This window comes from Etheostoma cragini, chromosome 16, assembly GCF_013103735.1.
Source record: "Etheostoma cragini isolate CJK2018 chromosome 16, CSU_Ecrag_1.0, whole genome shotgun sequence".
NCBI classification, from domain to species: domain Eukaryota; kingdom Metazoa; phylum Chordata; class Actinopteri; order Perciformes; family Percidae; genus Etheostoma; species Etheostoma cragini.
In genome coordinates, this window is record NC_048422.1 from 6854937 (window position 1) to 6877021 (window position 22085).

Here is a 22085-nt window from a genome sequence, read left to right on the forward strand (position 1 = left end):
ATATAAGCCTGTAACAGCTACAGAAAACATGAATACATTAGATGTAGTAATTCCGTTGGTAGTAATCAGTGTATTAAACAACACGTCACTCCCTTTGAAAGTGACAGCAGCAGGTATCTCAACATGCGTTTTAAATCCTGGTGGTGGGACTATTATCATGGATTTGTCCCTCGTGGATTACAACAAAACAATCAGTCCTTCAAATGAATCAGAAGTTAGGGATTGTGGTGAAGTTTATTTGCACCAGTGCTTCCCAGGGTATGAAACTGTGATCTGTATCTAGTTATTAAAAAGTAAACTACTCTCATTCCTTTGCTTTGCTCAGACCCAGCCCAGGCTCTTCCAATGCCCCAGAAAACGTACCTTCCCACAGGTATGGAGGGTGTGGTCTCCTGCCCGGCCGCAGCTCAGCCTCCACTGCTCCGTGTGGATTGGACAAAAGATGGAGAACCACTTGACCTGTCCTTGGTAATAAAAATGACAGAGACAAAGTTTCCACAACAGTGCCTGACCTTTACTGTGTGCTCAAACTCAGATTTCTGTCCCCGTTTTTTTGTCTGACCAACACCACTCTATTTATTGATTCATGTTACTGCAAACATCGCAGGGACCCGGCAGGCTGAATCTATTTATTTTCATTTAGGAGAGAAATGTCAGACGCGGCTGCTGACTACACGCATCTACTGTATGAGCCAGCCGTCAGCAGCTCATCATGCAAAAGCTTTTCTAACAATCAGCCCACTCAACTTGTCTACGGAACAGCAAAGCAACTATTATCTTGCTACTACGGTGTGAAGACCGAGGTAGACGTTGTGAAATATTTCCCCAGGCATTTTAATGGGACGTTTCCTGTGTCCACTGATTCCTTTTCCAATTGGATCATCATTCCACCACATATATCTTAAAGGACAGGGATGGGGTGTGCAATCTTAAAAGCTTTTGAAGCAATCCCCGAGGAACTCCTTACTGCCCCTTGCTCTCATATCTTTCTTTTTTTCCATTTCCACTTCAATCTGCTGTTCACGCCGTTTTGAGAGATGAGTATAGGAACCTTTTTATAGATGGGGGCAGAGGGTGGGACTTCTCAATAGTTGACCACGTCTTACACGTCGCAAAACCATATTTTAACTTTGAACCTTTTGTTTCAAAATAAATGCACAGCATTTTAAACCCATATCTATGTTTTGCATGTAAAAAAAAACAATCCAACCACTTTCTCCTCCGTCACATGCTGAGTTGAACCCCCCACCCCTTCAACAATTTGACCTGAGCAATGGACATGTTGTTGGATGAGACGCGCCACAGGAAATGTGAGGCCTTCCTGTAGTGCGGGACACAGGCGTAGGAGTCAGGCTGTTATTCTGCCAATTATTCCAATTCCAGGCTGGATGTCACAAGCCCGGTAATACTTCCTCACGGACTTATTCTCGGGAGGATAATAGCAGTTTTGACTTCATTAAATGGAGTGGGAACCTTTTGCACAGTCAAAGCCCAACTCATGCCTTCTGCTGTGGCTCACCGGGGAAAAGAACGACTCAAAATTGTAACTGCTTTTAATGCACATGCTTCACAAAGTGATTTTGAAAGCTCTTCAGAGCATTTATGTTACGCCTGTAGTGATTCACCTAAGAAATGATGATCAAGGCAAAAGCCCCAAAAAATTTTTTTTAATTACAGCAGAAGCCCACTTTATTTTTGACATGAACTGTTGATATGATCTCCAAAAGCTTTGAAAACATAATTAAACGTAATAATTTAGAGGCTTGGGGGACTCAACCACTTTCTTCAATTTCAATTCAATTTTATTTATAAATCATAACAAAAGTTATCTCGAGACACTTTAAAGACAGAGTAGATCTAGACCACACTCTATAGTTTATAAGACCCCAAAAATTCTAGTAATTCCCCCAAGAGCAAGCAATTATTGTGAAAGTGGCGAGGACAAACTCCCTTTTAAGAAGAAACCCCGCTCTTGGTAGGCGGTGTCTGACGGTGCCGGTCGGGGATGCCATGCACAGTGGCAATAATAGTCACACTAAAGATTACGGAACAGATGTCTACAAATGGTAGTCAAGTAGTTCATGTCATAGCTCTCTAAGGAGCTCAGACTATACCTTGCTTTGGAGTTGTTATATATTTCCTGCCGTTTAGATCTTTAAGCTCTCTGCAGTTTTCTAACTACATAATTAATTCTGCCATAAATGTTATGTATCATTTAAAGATAGCTACAATAAAAAGGAACAAGCACATGCTGTCAGAGTGGCGTGAGCATTTGTGCATTTCTTTCAGTATCCAGGATGGACGGTGACGCCAGAGGGCTCTTTGTTGATGACCACAGTCAATGACGACGCGGCAGGGATTTATACGTGTACGCCATACAACGGCTACGGCACCATGGGTTCATCGGAGCCGACGGACGTAATTCTACAGGTTAGTGTGCACCGTAGGCCCTTTGTCTCCCTCAGTGGAGAGTAACTGTACATTCCATGACGTTATTAAAAATACATTCTGTAAAATTGATTTAACGTGTGTGAAAAATGGACTCTGTGCTTACATATGCCCTGTGGCTGGGAGAAATGTCTAACACGCTACACTTGGAAAGACTGATACTATACTGAAGATAAAGGAGATGTGTTTGATAAGATAAGATATGGGACCCCGTACTGAGATTATTTAAAGTGCATTCTGCGGATGCTTTGTAGTGTCTCACTGTGTATTTATTTATATAGGGGTGAGTGTGTACTTTTTCTTGCACTCTTTGATGTCCACCTCTTGTCCTTTTGAAAATACATCTTTTTGGTTATTTAATTTTCGATCCATTTTTGACCGAATCAGTTTGTTTTTGTAATATTTTGTTACTCTTTTTTTTCACAAAGCAATAAACATATTAAAAAAATACTTAAAGTAGCTACGAGGTACTTTTTAATGTTTCTTAAACTGTTTCCTTTTCCATCTGATGATCATAAATGATCTGTATAGCAAATGAGACAATCAAAGAAAAGAACTTTATTTTTATATAGTTTTTTCAATGCAGATTTTTCCACAAAGTCTCATTAACTCGCTTCCATGGCTTCAAAAATGTGTGCGCTCTAGAAGTCTGTCAGTGGTAAGCACTGTCCCCTCCCAGTAAGTAGGCACTGCTGAGTTCCACAAACGGAGTTTGATCCCCAGTATGAAGTTAGCTTGTTGTCCCTGTGTTTGTGTGGGCTTCCTCCAATGCTCCTGTTTCCTCCCACCACAAAACATGTTTGGTAGGTTAGTGCAGCTGTCAGAGCCCCATGACTTAATAGAAAGACTGGAGTTGGTCCACCAGACATAGAACTCCAATGTGGGTTAAATGCAGATGCAAGTGACGATAAAGGCAACCTTTAACCTTTTCTTGCATCATGCCCAGGAAGCTCCAAAACAACCAGTGAACCTGTCCTTCTAGTTCTGCTAAACTGTCCATCTACACCACCGTGCGTGCATTTTAATTAGCCTCAACTGCATATGTCCAAGCGAATTAAAAAACTTCCCAGAAACGACATTTCATTGACCTTTTCCCTCCGACGTGTGAGCCCTCTGGCATTAATAGAAGTCAACTCCTCGTCACTGCGGTGGCTCCACTGTTGGGGAGTTAATTGTGCATCTAATCCTTTTGTAATTAAGATAATCTTGTCCAAAGCTGCAGTAATCCAGTCTTAAAATCCATTGTTGCCATTGCTGCAATCTCTTTGATTCTGCTATATTGCTTTGGAAATTCACAGGACCCCCCATCACTCGGCATCGCTCCGGAGACGCAGTACAAACAGGAAGCTGGGAGGACCTTGCTCATCCCCTGTCAAGGAAACAAGGACCCCACAGTTAAAGTGACCTGGAGCAAGGTAAATTACCCAGGATAGCCTATTCAATAATAAAGTATAAGAACAGTCCTGTTTTATTCATGGCACTGTAAATGTTTACAAGCCAAGGACATCCTTTTTAAATTATGTACAAAAAAACATAACATAACATAATAAAATGTTTGGTGCAGCCTGGGCATATTTGTTTGCCACATTTGCTTATGTTTTGTCTCTGTTGTACTAAGGTTGTCCTTTTTCATTATTCAAAACTCTGGGGAAAACATCTGGTATTCATAGATGCTTACATATACATACTTAAAAGACAGGAAAATAAACAAAATACATTTTACAAGTTTCATTTGGTAGTTGTTCAGTTATCTCTTGTTATGAACCACAGATACAGTACGTAAATGAAATTATGAGTATTTCTCAAAATTCTCTTCCTGTAAAATGTAGTAGTACATTTTTGATTACTTATGCTGCATTTAGGGGCGTATGCAGAAATGTAACAAATTAAATATGATGTAGGGTGACGAGCTGTATACCATTACCTAGTGGGTTCTAGTAGCTAGCACAGTAATATCATGTAGGAGGTGGTTGTCAAGAATGTCGATTTCCAATGGAGCGTGTTTGAGGTAGGAGACTTAAACGGAGGTGTGGATGGACGCCAATAGTCCTCTGCAGCTCTGGGATTTGATTAAATCCCTCTTGTAATTATACCCTGCTTACATAATCCATTTCATTTGGAAATACAGCACATGGCGGAAGTTAAAGTCACTCTAGTCTGTTACCTAGACGTTCCACTTCCGGGATTGCTCCGATGCAACAGGAAATTCCGCAGGATGCATGTAGTAGCCAGACCCTCCTCCGCTCCGCAGTGTGTAGATGGTCTGGCAGAGGGAAACTAAAGTGGCTCCAACTGCCATTTCACTGTAACTTTAGGGACACAAGGCTGAAAGTGCTGCCGTCTAGTGGTTGAAACATGCTCTGTGCACTACATGCGCTGTACAGAATTTCACAATGGGATAATAAATGTGGTCAGAAGTGCAACCTTTCAACCCATTGAAGTCAGTGAATCGGTGCTATTCCTCCATACAGATTAAGTGAGGAGTTGCTCTGGAAGTCAGCAGATTCATATCCCATTTTAGCATGGACACACCCACTTCCTGAAGAAAAAAAAAAGTGCTTTCAAATCCAGGCACACAGACAATGGAAGCAGATGCAGTTGATGGTAAAACAAAGGGATGAAGTGATGCATACTCTGTAATTTACATACTCAAATTCAGTTTTCAATGTACTTATTATTTCATTTTACATCCAATCTACGGGAGTACAGAGCCAAGAAAGGAAAAAACAATATCACTGTCCTAATACAGTACATTGTCAGATTTAACCTGATAACGATAAATGTATTAAACCATTTTTTGAATACAAAGATGAATAGTGTTTACTCACTTGTGCTGACTATTATCTGATTTACTTTTCTTTCTACATCAGGTGTATATAGACTGTACTACATGTAGACAGATGCAGAGAGTTTTGTTCCATGTGTAATAGAGTGCACCCTGCGCTGCATATTTCTGTCCCATCCCAACCTAAACCCGACAGGATAGAATTTCAGTTTTTTATGTCCAAACTGACCCGAGCCTAACGCCATTAATGTAAGCTCCAGAACGGAGTTTGTCTTAAATGAATATTCAGCGGCTGAAGTAGCCTATGTGTTGGGTGCATGCGTTGTCATGTAGCCTATATAACCAACCCCAGCACTGGACAAGAAGTAGCCCAACTCAGATTTGGTGCAAAAAACAATGTGAGCTCTTAGAATATGGCGTTATATTTGTACCTCATTCCTGAGCGAGCAATTGTATATTCGAGCACAGAGAAATATATTTTGCAAGCACGTACGTTACATTTTGAAGAGCAATTATACAAATGCAAATCGTTATTTTGTTTTGAGCAAACAAAAATCTATTTTGTGCTGAATAAGTGTATTTGCATGTTTGATATTATCCATATTAGTGTGCAATATTAACCCCTGTCACGCAGTTTACTCATATGCCCTCTCACAAACTCCTTCTCAGTGCGCATGTTGGGGCTGCTTGATATGACCCAAAATCCAAATCACGATTAATTGCACATTTCACCTCGATAACAATGCATGAATGATAAGCACGCTTTTTTGGGCACAAGTTGCTCAGTTGACTTGCACTCTGTGTTTGAGTTATACCTCATTTGTTTTTTTTTCATTTGTCTGACTGGTCTGGGCGAAGTCCTGTGACTACACACACGGTAGAATGTATTTAAGGAGAGAGTAGGCCTATCAAAAGGTATAAATCATCAAAATGATCCTCATGGGGAAAATACGTCTAACAGCTTAAGAATTTCATTGTCGCTGAATTTCCCATTAATCGTCAAGCCCTCTCTCTCTCTCTCTCTCAACATCTCCACCTGCGCAACCATCTCGCACAACCTGCCGCTGCGTTATAATGGGTCACAAAACCAACATATTGGAGAGTTAAAGGTGGTCGCTTCTGATTGGCAGTTCGTCTCAATTAGATTGCTAGTTGCAGGAAACACAAATCTACAATGGAACAGTAAATGTTTACAGCCTAAAGTAACCTCTGTGTTACGTTCATGTGCCGTCATGTAGCCTAAGTGAGTGGTTCCCAAACCTTTTCACGTCAAGGACCCCTAAACTGACACAAATTAGACCACGGACCTTGATTTGAGGAATTGGCCTGTTTAAAAAAACAAAAGAAAACAAAAAAACATTTAATTGACACATTGAAGATAAACTCACTATAGGCAAGGTAGCAGCTATGGTAGCCATACAGCTAAAGGATTGGCTGTGCCTCCTACATATACAGTATGTTTAGCATTAAAATAGGATGTATTAATAATAGTTTAACATCCATTTATGTTCAACCATCCAGCCCAGTTTTAAGTTTGTTTTGTACAATAAATGTACATTAGTAGTGGTTCCGTCTCTCTTTCAGTCAAGGGGTTCTTGGCCTAAAAAAACATGAATGTAATCTAATGTGTAAAGGTTTTTGTTTGTTCTTGGTAGGTTGACTTGGCTCGTCGTACGTCTTACTCCATAGAAGCCAACGGTTCTCTGCTCCTGCAGCCTCTCACTAAGGACCACCAGGGGGCGTGGGAGTGCAGTGCTACTAACCGCGTGGCCTCGGTGAAAGCCAGCACACAAGTCTTCGTCCTGGGTGAGTGCAACCAGATGGATTCCTGTCTGAAGAATGCAATATCTAAAGTCCCATTACGTGAGCGGTTAGTGTTCTATTAAACCAAGCATAGTTCGCAAGCCTGTGCCTCCACTCCGCCTCCAACAAATAAATGCGGTACATCTAGAGATGGCCTCTAAACTTTAGTGGTATCAGGTAGTTGAAGTGCTGGCAGATATCCATCAACTCCTCTCCGTTGCCTCCAATACAGGAACCAGTCCCCATGCGGCAACCTCTCTGTCCGTCTCTCCAGGGGTGAAGCAGGCCAACATTTCCTGGGAGCCAGGCTTTGATGGAGGATCAGCACAGACATTTTCAGTTTGGTGGGTGTAAAGCCTCCCACTTTCTTCTCAGGCTGTAACCATGGCAGCCATCCATTGCACTGGTATTACTCTATTGATCTTGAGGATGAGGAATTCATTTATCTGTTATCACCTCTTGGCAGCTACAATGAGAACGTTGCAACAGAGGATAGCTTTATAATGCAGTGGCCATGCTAGCTACAATAGGAAGTTACTAAGAAAGGACAGCAGAATACATTTGTTTCTTGTGAATCAGCACTTTTGTAGTAGCCTAGAAATCACAGATGAACAGCCTGTATTTGTTTAAAGTCTAAGTGCCGTCTATATGCCTGTGATGTTTTACAAGTGAGTTGGACAGGATAAAAGGAATAAAAAACTGCAACCATTTGGACAAAAAAGAACCCGAACCAAACTATATTTTGAAGACAAGTGCACTCTAAATTGTATTAAAGTTGCAATGTCTGGGAATCCAAATCAGAATGGGGTTTATTACCAACAAAGTTTTCAAATAAAACTAAATAAAGCAAAAGTACTGCAACTTTTAATAACATACGTCCGTACGTACATACGCATGTCTTGAAAAGCAAGTTGTTGTAGTGAAATTAATTTAAAGTTTAAAACTAAATTAATAAATTGGATTCTCTAAACTATATTTCAATCCCTGTTTTTTTCATCAGACAATGCCAAATAATGACATAGAGAAGAATGCTCATGTTAATCAAATTGTAACCTGGGAGGGAAGTTGAAATGAGCCACCTTATCCCTGAGAGGGAACTAGGTTCAGTGCAGCAGCAAAGAATGGCATAGAAATAAACAGAAATTACATAAAAAAAGATAAAAATAGATTATCAGGTATAAACAACCCTCTAAAGCCTGCGTTACTCTGCGCTCTGACAGCTTGACCTGTTAAGACCGTGTATTATGAAGGATAGTCAAAGTGAATCCACTCTTGATAATGCTTTATACCTTATTTTTTATATATTGTATATTATATATTTATTATATTAACAGGATATTAAATGAAAGCTTGTGAGCATTGTGTGACTTCCAACAAATGGAATTGTAAGGATCGTGGATTTCAGACTGACATGAATAGTTATAGTAATATAATATTCTGAAGTTTTTAATAGGTGAATAGATTTTTTTTTTTTTAATTTTTTTATCAAGCCTTTGGGTCAAGTAATTTATTCTGATTCAATAGACATGTAAAACATCAGTTCTGGTAGGAACATGAAAATCACCACACAGTAATTGGAGTAGCAATAGCGCTGCCTCTTGACACAAAATCCGGAGCTTATACTGAGCTGAATGATTAATGAAACCTACTTTTCTGTCATGTTTCATAAAACCAGCCTGCCAGAATTCCCCGCTGCTCTTTTGTTCTCACTTTTTTTCTCTCTGCCTCTCTCCCTCTGCAGGGTGAAGAAGATTTCAGCGAGTGATAATGAAGGGAAGCACGACTGGTTCTCTGTGCCCGTGCCCCCGTCCTCGGGCAGCGGGCTGCAGGTGACCGGCCTGTCTCCTGCCACCGACTACCACTTCAGCATCCTGTCTCAAAATAAAATGGGCACAGGACCCTTCAGTGAGATCGCCACCTCGAGGACCTTGGGTCAGTACCATTTTCCGGTTCCCTCTAAATCCTTCCAATATCAGCCGGTTCCATTTTGAATCCACTTGCAGATTTACAAAAAACTCACCACTATACAATATTTATAAATCACTTTATTTATTTTCATACTTTTAAATGATTGATAACAATTGAGTGATTACACATTTTTTTCATACTGTTGTTAGAACACACAGGCCTGGAAAACACACACATGCTGAGGTCCTATACATGCACAACTGGAGAGATGTAACTACTGTTGACAGGCAGAACACACAGGTCCAGTAAAACAAGAACAAACAGAATACAAAACAGCTTTTATCCAACAGCCATTCGAGCATTTCATAACGCTGCTAAAGTATAGTTCCAACAACTGATCCATGTCCATAGGGCTATGTGCAATTTTTAAACGTGTTAGCCTGACAAGCCAGACTCACATCAAGCTGTTGGGTCTGGGAACTCACCATTGGCAGGGCTCAATCTGAGGGGCGGGATAAACGGTTGTCTTTGCACGCAATAGGATAGTGCTGCAACCAACCAGAGCAACGCTGGTGGATAGATTGAACTTGTGCCGTATCCGGTCGACAAAACTCCCGACACATCTTTCTTTTTTTAAGAATGACTTCAGTGCTTAACTCCAAGTCTTCCAGAGGCGCGGCCAAAGCCGATTGGAAAGGCCGCTGTTCCCCACCAGCAGCAGCCATCTTCTTGGTTTTATGTAGCAGGGAATTCACGCTGAACCTTTGCTGTCATTACATGGCTTGAGCCAAAACAGAGTTGCTAGACTGGGTGCTTCTAGATTTCTAGGCTAGTGTTTTTAGCATTCACATGTATGCAGTAGTAGCCTTTTTTATAAATGTATTTATTTAGGCATATGTTACCTCATCAATGGTTGGCACTTGCCAAGGATTGGACTTAATTTTGTATCTGTTACAATGACCATAAAGATATTTTATTAAGTCAGAGTGAGGGGGCTGCGATTGCTGAACAGGTAGCCCGAGCAGTTGGGGGTTCGGTGCCTTGCTCAAGGGCATCTTAGCAGTGCCAAAGAGGTGAACTGGCACCTCTCCAGCTACCAGTCCACACTCTGTACTTTGGTCTGTACGGGGACTTGAACCAGTAACCCCCCTCCCTACAGCTGAGCTACTGTTAATACCAATCTTTATCAAGTGTTGTATGTATTTTCATTTTTAGACGGTGCTGACTATCATTTTCGCCGGTTGAATTGGCAAACACTGCGAGCGGAGGATTACATCCGCTGGGGCCAATTAAAGTGAACTCCCTGATTACAAAAATTGGCTGTGTGGTTGATATGCTAGCTACAAACTGGTGTCTGTACTCAGCCGAAAATCATTTGTTCAAAAAGGAAACACCACTGTTTATGCACCACCCTACAATCACACATCTGTTTTTTTGGTCTACAGTCTTCCTAGGCTGATGAAATGTTCGCCTTGGTCTAAAAACAACATTCTTATCCAGTGTTTCCACACAGTGTGCCACCTTTTCTCTTCACTGTACTTTTAACTATGTTCAGTGAAAATGTTTTTTCTGGTCCCAGAAAAAAAAATCTATATTTAAGTCACAGACTGCGACATTTGCTGCTCTAGCCTAAGGCAGACCAGGGCAGCGGATAGCGCAGTCTGTGACTTAAATGTTGATTTCTTTTTCCTGAAAACATTTTATTTTTCCCCGGCAGAGAGTAGATATCCTGGAGACATCTGAGAGATCACAAAAATACCTTTGAAGATGCAACACACTGTTGGATATGAGTAAAAAAAAAAAAACAGGCTTTCCCAAAGGCTTGTGTTGGTAACAGAGCGTTAGGTCTTCTCTGGTGAGACATTCAAGCTGATCACGTCAATTCCAGTTGTTGTAATCTCCCAATTAAACTGTTATGCATTATCAACTTTTGTGCTGGTAACAAGTCTTCATGCTCCAATTATTCTGACCATACATATGTCAGAGTAAACAGTGTTCTTACGATATTAATCTGAAATATTACTGTTAGACCTAAAATATAGTACAAACCCCAATTCCAATGAAGTAGGGACGTTGTGTAATACTATTGTGAGTACAATAGTTTGCAAATCCTTTCCAACCTATATTCAATTGAATACACTACAAATGCAAGATATTAAATGTCAAACTGATAAACTTTTTTTTTTTTTGTGGCATTGTTAACTCATTTTGAATTTGATGCCTGAAACATGTACCAAAAAACCTGAGACGGGGGCATCTAAAGACTACCTTTACACGTGGGTTGCTATTTTCATAAACGGACATTTCAACCACTCTGGTTTTAAAAATAACATTGTGGACAGCTGTCAGTGTTCAGAAAAGTGTTTGTCTACACATACTCGTGTAGACTGTACACGCCGTCAATGTCGTCGTGCATGCCAACCCTGTAGGTGTCAGTGTAACGAGTAGCTCAAGCCTATGTTAGCCAATCAGAATCCCCAAAATAGCAACAACAGCAACTAATCACTTCCTCTCTCTTCTCTACATTACTTCCTAAACCTCTGTTTCGCTCAGTTTATGTGCAAACATGCAAAATCTCCATCTGGCCTCCGTTTGTGTGTAAATGAAGGGTACAAACGAAAGGAAATGTATTTTTTTCTTCTAAATATCCATGTACATGTGAACAGGGCCTAAAGATTGGGAAAGTTGAGGAATGGTCAAAAAACATTCCACAGGTGAACAGGTTAATCGGAAACAGGCGAGTGTCATGATTGAGCCTTTAGGGGAGGCTCCTTTTTAATGCCCAGAGGACCCGGTGGCCCTGGATGTGTCATTTCCCTTTCACATCTTCAGCCGTACTGCATAATAAAAGCCTAAAATGCACAAAAAATAAACTTAAAGAAATGCCTCGTACACCATATTTGCCTTAAATTTGATAAAAAATAACAAACCAGCCTGTAAACCGAATGTTGCAAAACTTATTTGGACTCACAATAACAAACACCAGTCAAAATAACAAACACCAGCCCCAATCCTACTCCTCTCAAGGTTGAACATCTGTGGCAGTAGCAGTGTCCTCCACAACAATCAAATATTTCTGCCGGAGAGTATCTGACTGATCAACTGAAGGTCTTTTGTTCTTCTGCATCAGATCCTCCGCCGAGGAGAAGTAAGCTGAAGCCCCCTGTGTTGCTGTCAGCTAATCAGGGCTCAGCAGGTGTCGTTCTGCAATGGTCCCTTCCTGAAGCTCAGCAGCCTGCCATCACAGGCTTTGTTCTCCAATCCCGCACCGAGCAAGGAGAGTGGTTTCAACTGGACGAGGACATCAGTGCCAACAGTAGCCAGATAGTTGTTCCCGGTCTGCACAAGGTACCAAGCCGGTCACGCTTCTCCCTCTAAGTATAATCCATTCACACTGCTTGTTAAATGCCTTTGAGATTTTTTTTTTTTACCTAGGTTATACCTCCGTGGTTTTACTTTTGTAGATTTGAAGATCAATTATGCACGCTGCATGACAGCCGTCACTTTTGTTTTGTCGTCTTTCAATCTGTGTGCGCTGGCGTTTCCTCTCTCTGCCCATCTCATCCTTCTTTTTCTCTCCTATATAGGTCTACACAAATTCAAATGAAATGCATTAGCATTGCAAGCACAGCCCTGTGTTGACAAAGTGTGGTTTCATCCTCTGTCTTCTCCACTGTGTGTGTGTGTGTGTGTGTGTGTGTGTGTGTGTGTGTGTGTGTGTGTGTGCGTCAGGACTGTGTGTACGAGCTGCGGCTGCTATCTCGTAGTGGGGAGTTGCTGAGCGAGCCCAGTCCATCAGTCAATGTCTCCACCATGGGTAGGTGTTCCACAGCGACCTTGCCCCCCGCCCCTCGCACACTCACCCCCCCCCCTGTTCCCCCTTCATTCCCGTCCCTCAGGGAATGTTGTCCATTACAGGCCTGAATGATAGAAATAGCTCTGCTTATAACTTCTCAAAAGGGTTTATGATAGAATTTGGACTGGTCTGTTTGGATTCTTACGTGAATGTGACATTAATATTTCATTGGTTATGGTTACAGAGATATCAAACCACCCATGGACTGTCCCAAAAATCCGAGCCAAAGCTTGTGTGTTGTTTAACACGGCTCTGCTGATAATCTGTTTGTCGTTTGACTGAGCAAATTCAAAACAGCCGTGTTTATGATTAGCCAATGATGATCATCAGGGGCAGAGGTTTTGCATGAGGTCCGCTTAAAACTGCTAATACCAAACTTTATAGCAATCTTGTATTCTTGTTATGAGTTTCTCTGGGTTTATGATGTAACATATTGTTCGATTATAGTTGTGACTGACGCAAGTGGCGTGAAATATTCATGTTTGGAATGTCAGCCAGTATGATCAGATGATGCTGGAGCTTGATAAACAAAGCTTTTTTTTTTCTTCTTTCAAATTTGAAGGAAAAAAAAGTTATTATATTTCATTTCAAATGATGTACAGATTAACACTTAATCCATTTCTTAAAATCAATTTAAAGTTGATAAGTTATATATTAAATATAAATGTTTCAAATAGTCTTTAATCAATGCAAAATGTATACTTCATTTTATACATCACAAATTAACATAAGTTATTTATATTTATGATTTTAATTTTTATGGTTGTTTTAAAATACATCCTTTTTTAAACCGTGCCTGTTTTTAATTTCTAAAAATTTTTTTTTTCCACATTTTCATATTGAAACACACATAACTAAAGTAATGTAAATAAGTAAGTGATAAAGTCAGGAATATATATATCATTTTGAAGTTGTATTGTCTTGGTGTTATCTAGCTACAGCAAGCAACTGCTTATCTTTCTGGTTCTTTAATTAAATCATTTATTGCTGACGCTACAGTCACACTTAGCTTAGCTAGCTTGCTTTTACGTTGATTCAGTAAAACATGTCACTGATGAAATGATGTCACAGGGATGGAGATCTACCCCGCCACATCCCGACTGCTGGAGCGGGTCCCGGAGCCGTTACTGGCCGGCGTGCTGGGCGGGGTCGGCTTCATGTGCTTGGCACTGGTCTTGCTGCTGGGGTCCGCCTGTGTCATCAGCCACAAGAGGGATCAGCGTCGCAGAAAGAAGGATGGTAAAAAAAAAAAAAAAAGCCCCCCTACTCCGCAGAGACTCAGCAGACACTCACTTTGATGAACTGCATCATGAATATCATCATTTATTCAATAAAATATTGAAGGCACTTTCAATCCATTATATAAATCATACCCTACTCTATGGATTTGGCGCTCCTCTGGCGTCCCCTGCTCGTCCATTCAGTTGTAAAAGGTTATTGATGTCATTTACATTACTTGCTAATTAGGGTAATTTCTCATTAGTGGCTGATGAATGTAAGTGTAATTTACCTTTTTTTTTTGACAAGTCTGGCTGCCTCTGGCCTTTTAATTGGCTCTTATTAGGGTTGATAAGGTTTTTACTTCTTGGTCAGTGTGGTTGTATCCTAATGAGTCAGAAACCATCTTGCCCCTCTCCCTCCCTTTCAGAGCCCCCCTCTGCCATCTATAAATGCTACCCATCAATGTAAGTACCCCTTTATCATTTCATTATAATGCCTCCCATTGACCTTTCCCGCTGCTTCCCTTGCAAATAAAATGTAGAAAAAGCTAGCACTTAAGTTATTTCCTTTCAGATCTTTTTTCTACCTCATCTTTATGTATTGCCGCTACTGCTGCTGTTTTAGTCTCTCTCTGTCTACATCTCTACCGCCCCCTCTTTCACTCGCACTCAATCTCATTTCCTTGGTCTCTATTACTCTTTCCATCCTACACCTCCGTTTTCTCTGGAAAATTTATTTTTTCACCCCTCGCTCCCCCTCTTTCTGTCTCTCACAGGAAGACTTCAGGCAGTGGCAGTCCAGACAGTGTGTTGAAGAGAAGCCTCCTTCCAGCCAGCCTCCTCTATCCCACCTCTTCCTCCTTCACCACCACCACCACCTCCTCCTCCTCGCAGACAGACTGCTCCTCCTTTAGCGCTGACAGTCATCATCGGCAGAAGCAACTCCAGTCCAACTACAGCAGAGGCCGCCTTACTAGGACAACTTCTACTCCGATTTCCCCTCCAATCGAGCTGATCTCTAGAGGCCCGGATGGGCGTTTTGCACTCCTACCCTACAGCGACGACGCGCTGAGTGTTCACAGCAAGAGAAGTGGACGGTATCCCCAAGCTAGGGTGCGAAGGTCTGTGTCTCTGCATTCAGAGAGGGAAGACAGGAAGCCAGCATTCGTGCTTTCTGTTGATCTCCCACCTTGCCGGCCGGCACAGGGTAATCCTACAAACCGAATTTGTGGCGTGGCCCAGAGCCTGCCACATCCCCGCCCTTATATCTTTGATAAGAAGGCAAGCTACGATGGCTCTCCTCCTCCTCCTCACGTCAGCAGCCTGGGCTCGAACAGTAGTTTGGCCACCATTTCTCAACAAGACAGCGAAATACCTCCCAAATTTCCAGTGCTCCCGCATATCCGATCCGGCCTAGGCCAGCCGTCTGTGACCGCCAGCGCTCTGGTTCTCCAAATGGAGCACGAGCGCGAGAGGGGAAACCTGAGCCGCTGTCTGAAGCTGGCTCAGGAGAGGGAGGAGATGGAGATGGAGCTCCGGAAGTACACACTGGAAAGAGGCTCGGCGAGAGAAACGGAGACGGAGCATTTCGACTTTGAGAGGAGAGAGGCCGGCGCTAATGAGCCTGGGTGGGAATATAAGAGCAGTACATTGCCCCACAGATACACCAAGGGAGGGAATGAGTGCTTTGGTCGGTCCCAGAGCCCTTTCTCTTCATCTGATGTGCATAGGGATTTCCGTTCTCTTGTCCATCCTCTCACTCTAACCCCAGGCCGCACCTGTTTCAGAGCGTCTTCACCAGCGAGTGCGCCTTGTTTTAAGCCTGGAAACCATTACACTGCTCCATCCCCCACCAAACACACCCACCTCCTATCTGAGGAGGCAGGCAGATTAACTCTCCCACATCTCTCCTCAAAGCAGCAGAGGCATGAAACGGTAGAAGCAGTACCAGAGGGCTATGATAATTCACCACAATCCACAGTTTTAGAAATGCAAACGAATGATTCATGCTCTGAGGCATGGAGACAGAACAATCTTAGTCATAGCAGCCTTTCAACGTTGTCTTTCCATAGCAGTAAACATCCTGAAAGATCTAATCTGCACCTGGATGCGATGCCAGACTCTTTAGAAGCAGAAGTAGCATTTCCCGAATCCGCTGATGAAGTTGTGTGTGTTGAGATGAGTGTGGACGAGCCAGAGTTGGAGGTGTGTGTGACGCAGCCTGTGAAGCCCATGCTTCAACACAGAATTGCCTCCCATGTTCAACATGGGCACTCGCTGGGTCGCAGAGGCCGGCACGAAGACGCAACTAGGAGCACAAGCCTTAACCGCCGCAGTCCAGCATATCCCCAAACTCCCGGACCAGAATCCTGGAGAGCTGGGACCCACAGCTTTAAACTCTGTGACTCTAAGCAGCGAAGCCAGAGCCTTGACTCCCGGAGACGGAAAGAGAGGGGTTTCCTGGCTCCTGATGCGTGGATAGACTCTCTCAGCCAAGAGAACTGCTCTGTTGCGTCTTCTTGTCGCCCACACACAATGTTCTGGGAACCCCAGAGCTCTCCGGTCAGGAGCATCTCCATATCTTCTGCAAATTCACCTTCTGCTGCCAAAGCTGCCTCGCGGTCATCTCCTGCTGTGGATGCTTTATCTCTAAAAAGCAGCCCATACAGGCCCATTCCAAAAGCTGACGTGCCTCACCACTATGAGCCAAAAAGAGAGGCGTCCATTGTTCCCAGGGTTGCCAAATGGCCAGTTGACTACCGGGAGGCGGTGAAAGAGGCAGAGGTTTATCTGGAGGCCATGAAGGAAGCTTCCACATGCTTGCCGCATGGCAAAGACGATTACCGAGAGGCACTAGAATTAGAGGCGGGGGGCTCCGAGGGAGTGCCAGAGTTCGGGAGCAGCTACAGCAGTTATGCAAGCAGCGGCCGAGGCAGCATGGAGCCCGCTAACGGACGCCTGTCCCTGTGTCACCTCTCCCCAACCCTCACCACCTCACCCGGGACAGTAGAGGGGAGCCAGGGGAGCACAGAGGACACTCACCAAATGGAACAAAGCCAAAGGTATTTGGCAACCCAAAAAGCAATTAAGTCTAAATAAAAATGTATAAATTGCATACATTTAATAAAGTCAAATGTTAGAAGAAATATTAGCAAACACATGCACTCCGTGTATAGTTGATTGGCAGTACTTTGCCGATCATAAACACACATACCTGCATAAAAGGTGTTTAAATACTAAGAATTGTTGTGTGACCTTTTTTCAGGAGAAAGGTTTCAGTTGATGAGAATTATGAGTGGGATGCTGCTGATTTCTCCTCACAGCTGGGAAACCATGACGGTGAGGATTTTTCTTCTCTAATTGACAATATGCTCATGTTTTGATTCAAACAGTGCCACCAAATTAGATGCCTTTGTCTGTTTAGAATCATAAATCAGTATAGTACAATGTTGAAAAGAAACAAAATTATAAACTGGGCAACTGTGATTTAATCTCTAATTATCCAAAAGGTCCCTTCAGCTCAGTTGACAAATCTGGGCTATTTAAGCTGCGGGGATGCCACGCTCCCTAGTTAGTAAAGATGACCTCTTTCTAAAGATGGAGGACTTGTCAGTGGACAGGCGTGGGGGCATGGTCGTTGGCATAGGAAGGGGGTCACTAGATCTTTTAGAGTGAAGGCATGGAAAAGCAATATTTGTTACCTGATTGGTCACGGGCCTTTTTCTTCAACTTTTTAGAGTCTTCATGATGTTGCCCTGCCTTCGGTCATGCCTGCTTTGGGCTTTATCAGCATGCCTTCCTTCCAAAAACAAAGTAGAGAAGTATGACTATATATAGAAAGAAAAAAACTAGAGGGGGAATTTCATTAAACAACTCTGTTATCAGCACTTATGCTAAATGGGCTAGGTTAATAGGCCAATCAGTAACTACTTCCATTCTTCAGCGTCATTTACTCATACAATCTTGTGTTAGTAGAAGTAGGGCTCTGGCTTTGAACGCACCGGCAGGCGTAGGTCTGTTTAATGGAGTTTGCATATTTTCACAGTCTAAGGTCTCCTTGTGCCGTTTCAGAATATTTTTCACAAAATATATTATATTTTCATGTAATATAAAATTGAATATGAAAAGATGTTTATATGTCGTACATGCATACAATGCAGATATAAATGTAATTTAAATAAATAATTATCGATTTTTAAATATTCAATGCGTATATATATATATACGCACACACTGTTAACAGCCAATGTTGGCACTATTGAATATTTAAAAATCGATAATTATTTATTTAAATTACATTTATATCTGCATTGTATGCATGTACGACATATAAACATCTTTTCATATTCAATTTTATATTACATGAAAATATAATATATTTTGTGAAAAATATTCTATTTCTAGCATGCACGCGTTTTCGCTTGAGACGTGCGTGTCAAGCAGGCGGTGTACAAGCTCTAACCTGTTAACATGGGAGTGGAAATAAAAACAGAGCCGCCACACAGCTGGCACGCTCCCGCCACGCAGGCAGTGTGCAGGAGCTCTAAAGACATGCATGAGCATTACATGCTGTGCCGATGCTATGAAACGGTACCCTCTTCCTGATTTATTAATAATCTTTTTCTGTTGACATTAGATAGTTACACAGCCCTATTTAGCATTATGAAAATTTGTTTTGTTAGTTTTGCTCCCGCTAGAGTTTGTTCCTGAGACAGTACAGGTCACGTACAGATTTAAGTTTCTCCTGATGTGTCCGTCTGAAAAATGCCATTGTATTGTCAGACTGTTGTGGAGATACTATACAGTATGTGGCTTGTGAATAATGGGTCAAATATTTACTTTAAATTGAAACTACGGGCCATAATCTACATTTACATTCAATTCTCCAATTGGAATCAATACACTCAGGACCTGCTGCTATTCTCCTAAAAGGGACTCTGAGTTCAGGCAATCACACAACAGTCTAATGATTGATTGGTACCCAGTGCTTACATATTATAAAATAACTCGTATTAATTGGAAATTTAATGTACACTTTTTAATGACTGATATAGATTAATTAAGTATACATATTCTGTAATATCTGTTAAATTTGTTATGATTTATATGTAGTATGGTGTTCTGTGGTGGCTAAAAGGCCCGGGACACCCACACCGGTGTTTTCAGTTATCCTAGCTGATTAGACCTACGCCCACGGTTAACAGATTTCATCTACCAGTAGAAATTATACCGTTGTCATGTGTACTGCCCTAACAGGTGCAATAGAGCTAACTGGAGGCTCAGGAAGATGCCACTCAATCAGTTTATACACATCCACAGAGGCCTGAGAAGAGGTCTAATCAGCCAGATTAACTGAAAACACATGTGTGGGTGTCCAAGGCCAACCACTGGGTTTGCCTATCTTGCCATAATTTGTATTTTTTTTTTTAATACAAGACTTAAACTTAAATTCCAGTCTAACCGCAACCTTTAACAAGCCATTACTGAAACACTTAGCAATTTTAAATTTGATCTAGGTGACATTTGGAGCTGTGTTTCAAGAACAAATTAACAGAAAGGCCAGACAGGTTTTCACCATTTGTCTACTAAATTAACTTGCAAGCTAACCTACATTTGCACTCAGACTCCAGTATTACATATTTACCCCTAACCTGTGAGGGTTTGGAGTCTGTGGGAGGATGGAGGGGACGAAAGCAACAGGCCGCAGTCATTTATTGAAATAACATCTGCCTTAACATATCCGTAAAATCACAGATTGTTTCTGTTTCCCACAGACCTGCTTCCTTCATTGAATCTACTGAAGCCTACTCAATGCCGTAGCCTTGCCAGAATGCAGCGCTCCACCAAGGCACAGACACATTGTGCTCAGCCCTCTTTGCTCCTGGGGCATCAAAGCAGCTGCTCTGCTGAGCCAGAAGCAGAATCCGTGCTGTTCTGACAGCGCCAGCCATCGGCTCATCTCACCCGTTGTGTCCTGTAACTTATTGACTTGCATCACGAGGTGACATAAAAATAGGCATTTTGGAGAAAGTGAGCTTTTCTCTGATCAATTCCTGTTTTCAAAGCACAAAAAAAGGACAACGTACTGACTAGCTTTTGAAGGCGGGTTGTTTTCAACAGTACAGAGATCAGTTAAAGCAGTTGTTTCCAAACGTTTTCACGTCAAGGACCCCTACACTGACATGCAAAAGAGCATGGCCCCCTTTATGATCCGATTTTTTTTTCCACCATTTGATAGGATTCTTACTTTTAGATGTTTTATTACAGAAAGTGTATGAAACCGAAGAGAAAAATAGTAGTAATAGGCATTACCAACCCTGGGAACTTTCTCAAAAAGTTGAGACTTACTCAACTTTTTTTGTGAAACGTAACCCCACGTCATGCTACAGTGGCCAATCATGTAACCGAGGATCAGACTAGTCTGTATGTTTTGAGCTACGTCTCGCTTGTCTCGTTTCTTTCTCCCTTTCTCCTGTGAAATGAAGCTGCCTTCAAGTGCTGTCGGAAACGTTGATTTATAAACGATGGAAGGGAAAACAGTAGTTGTGAAATAAAGTCTAATTGTGCTGCGTTGGGCTATTTAGGAACACAACAGGTTGTCATACAAATAGGCTGTTTCATTGATTCCCAACCCCCCCCCACCCCACGCTGCTCCACCATGCGAAAAATTGCACTGCATATCACTGTCTTTGGTCTGAATGTCCTCACTCCGTCTGCTTCACTTCCACTTTGTGAGCCCTGTGACGCAGATAAGCCCCCACCCACCCCAATTGAAATACTGGAATTACAGTGAAAATAAATGTTGCCCCTTTTTGAGTGGGACCCCATGGAATCCCCTCGAGCACCGCACTTTGGAAATGGGAACCACTGAGTTAAAGTAATTAAGAGACAAAATGGCATTTACCCCTGTGCAGAGCTTTAAAAGGTTGTTTTGCTTTTTGCTCTTGGCACTTTCTTTTGCCACAGTCTGCCAACATCAAAGCCTCCCACTGCGCTGATGGATTCCCCGCGTTCTCCCTGTGTGTGGTTTAATATGCATTCATCATCCAGGGATGACTTAGTAGCCACACAAGGGACTAAACGATCTCAGTCATCACCAAGTGACTGGTTTAGGCCAGGGATGATTAACTTGTTAAGATGTCATCAATCATCTTTGAGATTAACATGAACTGTTTATGAAATGCCATTACATAAATAAGGAAGATAGATAGAACAGGAAATTATTATTCTGCTCTACTGTTACTGTTCTCTTACCAACAGAGATCGTTATTGGCCTTTTTTGTCCTTAAAAATACTCTGACTTTCTGGAATCTAAAAATCTACTCCGTGTGGGTGAGAGCCTTAGTTTCCCCTCCACGCCGTCTCCCTGTTCAGCCAAGCAAGACCCCTAATTATGTATGGTAATTGAAGAGGGTCAAGTCAACGTGTTACACTTACGCTTGTTTATTTTGTACAGACAGAAAGGAAAATTAGCTTTGATTTTGATTTTGACTTTGTTTTACCTAGGGTCAATTTACTGAAAGAGCACTGCTTTTCCCTCCCAGCGACACCGGCTTGTACTCACACAGTTGTTAACATTGACACTTGGGTGCCGACAGTGTTGCTGAAAAGTGGCGCCAGTTAAGTGGTTTAATGCCATGTTGGAGGGCACATCAACAGCAGGGACGTAGCACCTCCCCGTAGGGCCGGGCAACAACTTACCATGGACCTGCATAGCAATGCTGTCATCAGGGCTGCCCCCTCGATTAGTCCAATAATCAGACATTTGGTCTTAGTTGACTTAGGATTTATTTAGTCAGTGTGTCTCATATTTTCAGGAAACTTAAAAACACATCTTTCAGATTCAAAGCAATGTGTTTTTCTTTGTAGAGAAACTCTGTTTTATAGATCTGTCGATTAAATCAACTAATCGATCCAACTAATCCTCAAAATGTAGAATGGAGAAGAATTTCTTCCATCGAGAACGGTCTTAGCTGGTGCAAATCGTAATCAAAAGATGACAACATTTTTTGAAGTTGTTGTTGTTGTTGTTTTTTCAAATGCTCTGTCACATCAGTATTTATAG

At 42.0% G+C, this 22085-nt stretch overlaps 1 protein-coding gene across 1 annotated transcript in view; it reads left to right on the forward strand.

Annotated features, from left to right (window-relative positions):
* The window catches only part of igsf9a (immunoglobulin superfamily, member 9a), a 59983-nt gene extending 39711 nt beyond the window's left edge, over window positions 1–20272 (forward strand). Inside the window, exons 9-21 of the mRNA XM_034896635.1 lie at window positions 326–468; window positions 2290–2430; window positions 3747–3863; window positions 6889–7039; window positions 7269–7380; window positions 8778–8968; window positions 12075–12292; window positions 12677–12761; window positions 13872–14039; window positions 14449–14485; window positions 14797–17082; window positions 17286–17359; window positions 19795–20272. Coding sequence (XP_034752526.1) covers window positions 326–468; window positions 2290–2430; window positions 3747–3863; window positions 6889–7039; window positions 7269–7380; window positions 8778–8968; window positions 12075–12292; window positions 12677–12761; window positions 13872–14039; window positions 14449–14485; window positions 14797–17082; window positions 17286–17359; window positions 19795–19958 — 3887 coding nt within the window. The 3' untranslated portion in view covers window positions 19959–20272. The remainder of the gene's footprint in view (window positions 1–325; window positions 469–2289; window positions 2431–3746; window positions 3864–6888; window positions 7040–7268; window positions 7381–8777; window positions 8969–12074; window positions 12293–12676; window positions 12762–13871; window positions 14040–14448; window positions 14486–14796; window positions 17083–17285; window positions 17360–19794) is intronic.
* The last annotated feature ends 1813 nt before the right edge of the window (window positions 20273–22085 follow it).